The 9,622-nt window shown below is 56.6% G+C and overlaps 1 protein-coding gene across 20 annotated transcripts in view; it reads left to right on the top strand.

Moving 5' to 3' along the window:
* MICAL3 (microtubule associated monooxygenase, calponin and LIM domain containing 3) overlaps nucleotides 1-9,622 on the top strand; it is a 242,752-nt gene that overhangs the window by 197,570 nt on the left and 35,560 nt on the right. For 17 of the 20 annotated variants that reach the window (XM_037734341.1, XM_037734339.1, XM_037734346.1 and 14 more), the window contains 3 exons: nucleotides 3,438-3,575; nucleotides 8,263-8,376; nucleotides 9,135-9,269. In XM_037734341.1, the coding sequence (XP_037590269.1) occupies nucleotides 3,438-3,575; nucleotides 8,263-8,376; nucleotides 9,135-9,269 (387 nt within the window). Of the gene's footprint in view, nucleotides 1-3,437; nucleotides 3,576-4,662; nucleotides 4,726-8,262; nucleotides 8,377-9,134; nucleotides 9,270-9,622 lie in introns of all 20 variants that reach the window. The other 3 variants (XM_037734347.1, XM_037734351.1, XM_037734352.1) reach the window with 3 other exon arrangements.

Genomic DNA, 9,622 nt, shown 5'->3' on the forward strand with positions numbered 1-9,622 from the left:
GGGACCACCTTCCTGACCTTAGACATGGGGGCAGAGGGGAGGACACCGTGGCGTCAAGCAGGCCATTGGCAGTGGAGTGTCCCTTGTGCACATTGGTTTGAGAGACTGGAAGTGGAAGGCGGAGAGCTAATCCAAGGACTTCATCCAAGTTGGGTCACTCATTCTTGTCTCCTCCTCGTTTTCTCTTTTTTCCCTTTAGTTTCAGTTGAATAAATTTATTTTAATAAAGAAAGGGAATTTAGCTTTCCAGAGGATCCCTGACTCCTAGTCTAGGGTTTCGGAGATGGCTATGAGCTTAGTGCCCGCTGGACAGGGCTTAGTTAACGGCACGCAGGGCAGCACACAGTTTTGGTGCCAGTGTCCTGAAGCGAGGCTCATAGGCTCCGGGGCCAGCCGCTCTAGCTGGTTCTGAAATAGTCTCTTGCCTTGGACTTGAGATTTTTCAATCCTGTCCCTGTCTCTGGCTATGTGTGGCCCTGAGTGAGAGGAAGGACTTGCTGGGCCTGTGCGGGAGGAAGGCCGTTCTCTCCCCACTCCGGCAGCGCAGAAGTCTGCTAGGTGGTGAGGACGTCCCCGAAAGATGGGTGTGGAGTGAGCAGGAAGAGCATGGCCTGTAATTTCTGAGCACCAGTGACTCCCTGCAGAGCCAGAGGTGCAGGTTGCGTTCTCAGCGGCCCAGGCCCCGGAGCGCTGGCCCCGGCTGCCCTCGGCTCTTGCGCTCATCTCTGCTTCTCCTGGAGCGTGTGTGCTTGCTGCCCAGTCCCATCCTGGGGTCTGTTTTCTCTGGCACACAGGCCTGAGCCCTTCACTGTCAGGTTCACATTCCTGGGCCAGTCCCCCGGGAGCTGTGCTACTCTGGGATGCTGGCGCTAGTGAGGTGGGTTGGGCCAGAAGGAAGGGCACCCTCGGGCGTCCGACTGAGCAGTCAGGGTCAGGGACTTCCTCGGGCTCTCTAAGGAGCTGCCCCCCAGTACTCTGCTCTTCCCTCCAGAGGCAGAGGCTGGGCAGGACCCACGGCCGGCCCTTGGTGGCCCGCACTCCACGTGCAGTCCGCCGTAGGAGAAACAGGGTCTGTGAACCCGGGTCCGGGACACGGTGTTTTGCTTGCACTGTTCCAGACAGCGTCGTCTCCATCTGGTGGCGATCACTTGGTGGTTTGAGCCCCGGCACAGCACAGGGTCGAAGCGTATTCCCTTTTCAGGAGGGTTGACCCAGCTGTCCTTCACACAGACTTAATTTCCTGGACTTAGACCTAACGTCAAGACCAAACCTGTAGGAAATGGGCTTTAACTACACAAACACATACTGACAAACTCAGCCAAACCCCAGGAGTCCAGGCAGAGCCTGTGTGCCTAGCCCAGGTGCGTGTCTGTGTGGGCGGAGGCAGGACCTCAGTCTTCCCTTCCCTCCCCTCCCTACCCATCCCCCTGTGGATTCCGGACGCTGTGTGGGTGTCTGGCTCCCCCTGCTGTAGAAGGGGAGTACTGCCCCGGGACACAGCTCCTGCAAGGCCAGTGGCGCCAGGCACCTCCCACAGGAAGAAGATTGGGGAATATTTACAGGTACCCACTTTGTCCCCTGCCCACCTTCTACCCTGGCTCCCTGGCAGCCATCGAAAATTTGCCTCCAAGAGCAGGTCTCACAGACAAATGGAACTGTGCTGGCGAGCTCTGCGTACATCTCAGTGGGCTCCCTGGGCCCAGCCGGCCCGACAGGTGCAAAGTAGCATGGGAGTCAGAAGAGAGGCTCAGGGGGGAGTCGGAGAAGGCTCCGGAAGTGGCTGCATGGAATAAGGCCCCATCTGTGCCCCACGTGGTTTGCCGCGAGCTCCTCATCTCCAGCCAACACTTGGCTGCTTCTCTGATGCAAGAAACCTCCTGTCACCAGCACAGGTGACTTTAACGTTTCTCTGAGAAGGGAGGAAATGCTGGCTTGTGCTGTGAGTAAGTCCCCAAAGCTGCATGTGTCAGCAGGCCTCAGAGAAGAATGCCTCTCTTCTGTTTGTTGCTGAGAAGGTAGAGAGAGGCCCTGCCGTTCCCCTTGACTTGCCTTCCTCCGTCCTGCAAACATCCAGGCTGTTAGGTGACTTTACTGTGATTCCATCCCACCCAGCACCATAAAGAAAGGCAAAATGACCTTAGAAAAAGTCCACAAATCTCTGGAGACCAGCAACTCCAGCAAGGGGCTAATATCCCACGTCCGACAGAGCGCAGGGCCAGCATCGCACTGGGTGGTCTTCTGGTCCTTTCTGCCTATTTCACATTCTCTGTCGCTTGAAGAGGCTGTCATAGTGACTGAAGCCAAGGCCAGCTTGTCCAGTTAGACTCTGAGAGGAGGCACGACACCCGTTCCAAGATGGAAGCTGGCTCCGGGCAGGAATGCGAGCCCTTCAGCTCAGGCGGCGTCTGCTCTTGCTGCCTGAATGGCCACCCTCCCTTCCCAGTTGCTGGGCTGCCCCTTTATCTTAACCCAACTACGTGGCATGGTCCAAGCACTCAGTGCAGGGGTCCCACAGGGCAGGGATCCAGAGTGGCCACCGGTGAGTTTCCATTTAGCTGAGAAACCAGGTCTTGTTTCCAAAGGAAGGTGATAAGCAGGGTACCACATGGAGTTTTCAGGAAAGGGCTTTGACCTCAGAGAGGTGTCGGTCTCACTCTCACCCTCGAACTTCCAGTGGTTTGGAAATGTGCAGGAAATAGCTCTGCTTCCCTCCCAGCTGTCACCTCCCCTGGGTCCACCCTCCGCTGGGATCTGTGTCCTTGCCTCGGACCCAGCTTGAGGCCTGCTAAGGGAGGGGGACTTTTTCTCTCCAGCAGCAGCTTCAGCTGCAGAAGATGCAAACCAAGGTGCGGCAGAGTCTGTCTCTGTCCTGTGTGAGCTTGCCGGCATGGCAGAATGACACAGTTTCTCCCCACGTCTCTCGCCACCTGGCCATCAGCTGGGCAGACAGTAGTGGGCACCTTGCTGCATGACCAGCAGAGGGGCAGGATAGTGCATCCCTGGAGTCTCACACTGCCAGGGACAGAGCGGGTCCTTGTGACCCTGGGGGCTGGGCCTGCAGGAGTAGGCTAGAATCCGCTCTTTTTCCGTGTTGGCACATGGGTCGCCTGAATGCAGCTTAGGATGAAAGCAGCCTTAGAAAAGAACGTGTGATTCTCTTCACTGAATTTAATGGTACACATGTGGCTGGAAATGACCAGGTCACACTGAATGAGCAGAAGGAGAGAGAGAGAGAGAGAGAGAGAGAGAGAGAGAGAGAGAGAGTGTGTGTGTGTGTGTGTGTGTGTGTGTACATGTGCGTATGTGCTCTTAATGTTTACTTCTTTCTGATTCATACTGATTTGGCCAATGCTGTAACTTCTCTTTCTGTTTCCTTTCCCACACTATTTCATCCTTCCCCACCTTGTCTTCTCCACCCCTTGACCCTGGGACACTAGCCGGGAACCAGAGGCTCCAGCAGGTCATGCGCGCGGCGGATCCTCTGGAGATCCAGGCCGACGTGCACTGGACTCACATCCGTGAGAGGGAGGAGGAAGAGAGGATGGCGCCCACCTCCGAGTCCTCTGCCTCCAGAGGTAACCACGCCCAGCCCCTGGCCGCAGTGCCCCAGGCACCACCCACCTGCCACCTCTGTCACCACAGGTGGCCTTTCTGTCAGGCAGAGCCCCATCAGATCAAAGGCGCACCCCCTTTGCTGCTGTCACTTGTGACCCCCATACTTCTCATCTGAGGATATGTAAAGTTCTCTGTGGATTAAGAGGTTGTGGATTCTTTCTCCATTGATGCAGAATGGTCAGATGAACCTGATCTTGGGTAAACCAAGAATTTTGCTGTCTTTCTCCCATGTTTCTGGTCACAGCTGCTCTTTCCCCACTTTGTAAAACGTTCTGGTACTTTCCTCACAGGGTGTGTCTGGACATGAATGTGTGTTGGCAGGAGGGGGGCGGGAGCAGCATGTCTTGAAGTGAAGTGATGTCTTGGAAAGCGACGTCTCTCCAGGAGGCCTCCACAGTAGGGTGGTCTCCAGCCCCAGGCTTGGGTGAGACGGTCTGCGCCACACAGTAGGATGAAGATGCACCTTATGCTGGCTTCTTTTGTAATAAAGGAATAGCAGTAAGAGGAAACCCGTGCAGACCAGAGGGACATGGCGACCGCTGTGCCGTCCTCCCCCGCATGCCGTCTTCCAAACGCCCACCCTCGGTGTCCCTGACCCCCGCTGTTACTCCTGTGCGTGCACGTTTTCATTCGGCACCAGTCACGGGCCATACACCCTGCCAGGCTCTGGGCATACAAAAGGGGCGTTTCCTGCCATCATGAAACAGCATTTAATCAGACGATTGTTCTTCCCCGGCTCCAAATCTTCACCTATAGGCAAGACCAACCTCCGTGTTCAGGTTGCGGCGGCGCTGTGAACACCTGCAAGCTCGGGAGCACCCTGCAGCCCTGGGCCAGCTCTGCCTTGGGTTCCCCGCTTCCCTCCTCATCCCGATTCTCCACCACAGGCCAGCAGCAGCGCTCACGCCCCTCTGTGCCGGGCGGGCCTCTGTTCTGAATGCTGCCTCAGTTTCTCTTCTGTTTGGATTTGAAGGATGACCTTGGCTCTCCTCATGGGGAACGCTTATTGCTGTGTAACGTTGTATTTGTCGTCTGTTTTAAATTCAGTGCCCGACCTTCCCTCCATACGCCGCGCGGCGGTGCAGGCCTGGCTGGAGACGGTCTCTGGAGGTAGTCTGGTGATGTTCATTCTCTCCCCACTCACCATAACCTCTCTCTAGGCGGCTCTGCTGGTACCTTAACACTAGACTCCTGGGCCTGTCGCTAGTGCATGCCAGGGCGGCGGAGGCGGGCGGGGGCACCTGCATGCCTTGCAGACAGCCCGCCCTTGCATGGATCAGACGCACACCCCTCCTTCAGGGCAGCCCAAAGGGAAGCAGGAGGGCAGGCAGGACGGACACAGGCAGGTTTTTACTGACAGCTGGGTAAAAAGGCCAAAGCTGAAAGAGCATTTTTGGCATTGTGATTTAAAGTGTGTTGAAATCGAGGTGGGTAGATTAAATGTGAAAGGGGAGGAATCCGAAGATACTTCACATGCCTACAAGGTATCAGAGAGGGAGGCAGTCAAAGCCAGGGGCTATGGGAGGGTGACTGAGAGGGAAGAGCAGAGGAGGGGTGGGTGTTGGTCAGCTGAAGGTGAGGGCAGGCTGGCTGTGACCATGGGCACTGAATTTAAAACAGACGCATCCAGCGTGAGCTGCAGGCGTCTCTTCAAGCACAAGAGATTGTTGAGCAGCCTGTGTTGTCCTCCCTAAATTTTTCTGGAAGTGTGTTTCTCACTGAGGGGCTGCCGACATCTGGGGCAGGACAACTCTTCCCCTCGAAGAAGGTTTGACATTCTTGGCCTCCACTCTCCATGAAGACACCCAGAATCCCCCCCTGAGTTGTCAGACACTGCTGGAGGAAGGACAGTGTTGCCCCCAACAGCACCGCTGTCCTAGCGGTCACTTCTGGGTCACACACGGGAGCTCGTGGGGCTTCCCCAGCCGGTCCCTGTGTCCTCCCGGCAGTGGGAGAAACGCACACGCACACGGCCGCAGGGAAGGACCACTGCTCTGTGTGCTCCTTGCCCTCTTCTAGACAGCGTAGGTCCCTAGGGTGGAGGGCAGGAGCCTCCCAGCTGGCAGCTGAAGGGAACCAAGAGCTGAGTGGGTCAGTGGCTCCTGGCTTTCCTAGTATGTGGCTCATCAACCTGCGTGGCAGCTTTCAGCACCCTGCACTCCATCTTAACCTGAATTTCACCCCCAGATCCACCCTTCGAGCTGCGTCTCTTTCAACACCGCTGCTGCGTTATTTCTCACCTGTTTGTTTTTTTAATCTTTGTGACGATTGTTCCTTTCAAGGTACTGCCAAGAGTGTAGACTTCTGACCCCCGACTCTACCACAGGCGTGTCTTAGTGGAAAGTCTATAGGAGAGCCACATGAAGGACCAAGGCACCAGGATGGGATCGGGCTAACCCAGGGTGCCTTGGATGGTGCCCGGCTGGGAGGCCTGTGTGGGTCTCCTGGGTGCTGGTGTCCAGTTCACTCACCAGCGGGAGTGTAGAGTTGCCATCTTGATGCCTGGGCACCCAGAATCACCCCAACAAGCCTGTCGGGCACGATGGCCCTCTCCATGGGATGGGCCAGATTCCGTTCTCAGGGGGGCCTTTGTCCCGCCAGCCTTCTCAGAATTGCTGTAGTGCAGCGTGAATTCTTTTGTCTGTGCCTCAGAAGTCCCACTCCCTGCTGTTGGATGAAGTGTCTTCCCTTGAGTGGCCAAAAGCAGTGTTTTCACACCGAGGCTTTAACCAATAGAAATACTTGAGGCGTTTCCGCACTGCTTCCCCGGCAGGTGGCGCTGCTGTAGGGTAGCATTGGGCACGGCCAGCTCCGTGGGCCACTCTGGTGTCTCAGGGAGACGCCTGGCCCCGTCAGCTAGTCCGGGAACCCGCCCATCTCCCCGTGACGTGGGCCGTCTGTTGCCTTCCAAACCTGTTTCATACAGTTCTTCAAAAACTAGATTTGAACCCGCATCTTACATACAGCCTAAGGAATTATTAAAGAAACAAAAACTTGCAGCCGGGCGCAGTGGCTCACGCCTGTAATCCCAGCACTTTGGGAGGCTGAGGTGGGCGGATCACGAGGTCAAGAGATCAAGACCATCCTGGCCAACATGGTAAAACCCTGTCTCTACTAAAAAATAAATTAGCCAGGCATGGTGGTGCATGCCTGTAATCCCAGCTACGCGGGAGGCTAAGGCACGACAATTGCTTGAACCTGGGAAGCGGAGGTTGCAGTGAGCTGAAAACGCACCATTGCACTCCAGCCTGGACAACAGAGCAAGACTCTGTCTCAAAAAGAAAAAAAAAAAAAAACACGTAACTGCCACCTCGGTCAAGGAATAAAACGTTCTGGCATTTTCTAAGTGCCTGGCCTGTGGAGAGAAGACGCTGTGTCCTTCCACACGGTTTTTGAAGAAATCCGCCTAACCAGGCGCCACCAGCTCCCTGCTCCAGCCTGGGGCTTTGATACGCAGGCTCTTGTATGTGGGCCTCAGAGCATAACTCCTTTCTCCTGAAGTTAAAACCGTTAGGGGTAATTTGAGGGTGGCTGGGCTTGAACCCTAGGAGAGCCCTCAGACCCTGGCAGTGGTCCCGTGGGTGTCAGGTGGCGCGGGTCTCACAGTGTCCGCAGAGTGGAGCGTGCTCTTCCTGCTGCTGCAATTTCTGAGTGTGGGAGGTGGGGCAGGGTGTGTGCGTGCCTGGGGGCTGGCTCCCGGGGAAGGCAAGTTGTCAGGGGCTTTGCCCCGTATTGCAGCCCTGAAGGGCCACTTGGGGTCCAGAGGATGAACTTTACATACCCTCAGCCCCCCATGCTCTCACGAAGTATTAATATTCCTCTAAATTATCCCGAGGGAAGCTCATCTGGTGCCCCTGCACACGGCACTGTGAACAGCCTCCTCCGCTGTCTGGACCTCAGCCTTCTCACTGAAAGAGAGGAATTGGAAACAGTCCCTCTAATTATATGGCAGGCTGGGTGTTTCTTATCCGAAATATTTGAGACCAGAAGTGTTTTGGATTTCAAATTTTTTTCAGCTCTCTCATAATGAGAGATCTTGGGGACGGGACCCAAGTCTAAACAGGAAACTTATTTATGTGTCGTGTACACCTCATACATGTAGCTGGAGGATAATTTTATGCAATATGTTTAATAATTTTGTGCATGAAACAAAAGCTTTGGCTGTGACTGTCACCATATGAGGTCTGCTGTGGAATTTTCTGCTTGGCCTCTTGTCAGCACTCAGAAAATTTCAGATTTTGGAGCATTTTGGATTTTGGATTTTCAGATTCGGGGGGTGAGGCGGACGGCACGGTGCCTGACATGGCCAGGCTTTGGCACGTGCTGCTGGGCTCAGGCCCAGAGAAGCAACATTTCCCCTTCCACCCTCCTCAGCTGAGGCTCCTAGAGTGGCCTTTAGGGGAAGATGGACGGTCCCCACCTTCAGCCACTCTTCTCTTCCCACTTGGCCCCTAGCATTGAGAAATGCCAACCTCCCATGTTTGGGGGCCCCAGGCCCCCCCCAGTGCCCACGCTGTGTGCGGAGAGCTCCCTGGGCCTGGCACCATCTCCCCTGTCCCGGGGCCTGCATGGCACGGTCCTGAGAAAGGAAGATGCAGCCTGTCTGTCTGCCTTTCCTTCCTTCCTTTGAACCTTTCTGCTTTGTAGCCCCGTTGGATGAGAATTACCTAGAGGACGATGTGGACTCGGAACCAGCCGAGATAGAAGGCGAGACAGCAGAGGATGGGGACCCAGGGGACACTGGTGCTGAGCTGGATGATGGTAGGGGTCCGCCTTCCCCACCCCCGGGGTGGGAGCTCAGGGAAGATGAAGGAAATACGCTTTCCAGCAAAATCAAGCTCAGTGAGGCCGCCATTGGGCCTCCTGGTTCCCTCGTGGCTCTGCCATGACTGGAATGCATCTCATTCCACCCAACCACCACCCACCCACAAGCACCAGGCGACTCGTCCAGCTGAGCTGGGCGCCTGAGCCACACTGTGGCTTCATACAAGCCCTTTAATCCAGCAGACTGGCTCCCAAAGCCAGATACCCAGAGGTGTGTTCTGTATCGCAGTCTGGTTGTGGGGGGCTGAGGGGCTCAGGGGCGAAGCTGAGAGGAGTGAGAAGCGTCCGAGCCTGTGAGTGGTGCAGGCCCCAGCTGTGGACGTGGGTGGCAGCCGGGCTGCTGAGAGGAGGAGGTGGATAGAAGGGCCATGGGGCCAGGCATGCCCTCCGCAGGCCCCGTCTCTCTGTCACGGTCCGTCATGGGTCACTATTGCTGTGTTTAAAAAGAAACAGAGCCCCACAGGCTTTGATGCAGCCCCGCATTCCAAAGGCAGGAGGGTGCTCTTGGCCGGACCCCTTGGGAGGGGGTGGTCCAGTGGGGTGGTCCAGCAGGCAGATCCCTGCATCACAAGGGTCACCTGGCCTGCACCTGAGCAGTTGTATTGCAAATGAGCAAGTAGTGGGCCAGCCCTCGGGGGGAAAAGAAGCCAGCCTTGCTTAGGGTGTGCCCCTGCTTCTGCCCTGCCCTCTGCCAGATCAGCACTGGGCCGACAGCCCGTCGGAGGCCGACAAAGAGCCGCATCTGCAGCGCCCAGCTGAGGGGAAGGAGCCGGAGCTGAGGGCGCCAGAAGATGAGGAGAAGCCCATCTCAGCGAAGCAACACGAGAGAGGTGAGCTTGTGGGTGATGGGAGAAACAGCTTTCAGCATTCCCGCAAGAGCCATGTGTGCACGAGAGTGGCGCAGGGGCCAGCCACTCCAGAGCAGAGCCACAGTGCACACCGGCCTCCCAGGTGCAGGCAGCTCCTCGCCTTCCCTCCTCTGTCCATCCTCCCAGGTGCAGGCAGCTCCTCACTTTCCCTCCTCCGTCCGCCCTCCCAGGTGCAGGCAGCTCCTCACCTTCCTTCCTCCGTCCGTCTTCTCTCCTCTGTCCTCCCTCCCAGGTGCAGGCAGCTCCTCTCCTTCCCTCCTCCGTCCATCCTCCCTCCCAGGTGCAGGCAGCTCCTCGCCTTCCCTCCTCCGCCC

Source organism: Cebus imitator, unplaced genomic scaffold (genome assembly GCF_001604975.1).
Source record: "Cebus imitator isolate Cc_AM_T3 unplaced genomic scaffold, Cebus_imitator-1.0 Scaffold607, whole genome shotgun sequence".
In the NCBI taxonomy this organism is placed as follows: domain Eukaryota; kingdom Metazoa; phylum Chordata; class Mammalia; order Primates; family Cebidae; genus Cebus; species Cebus imitator.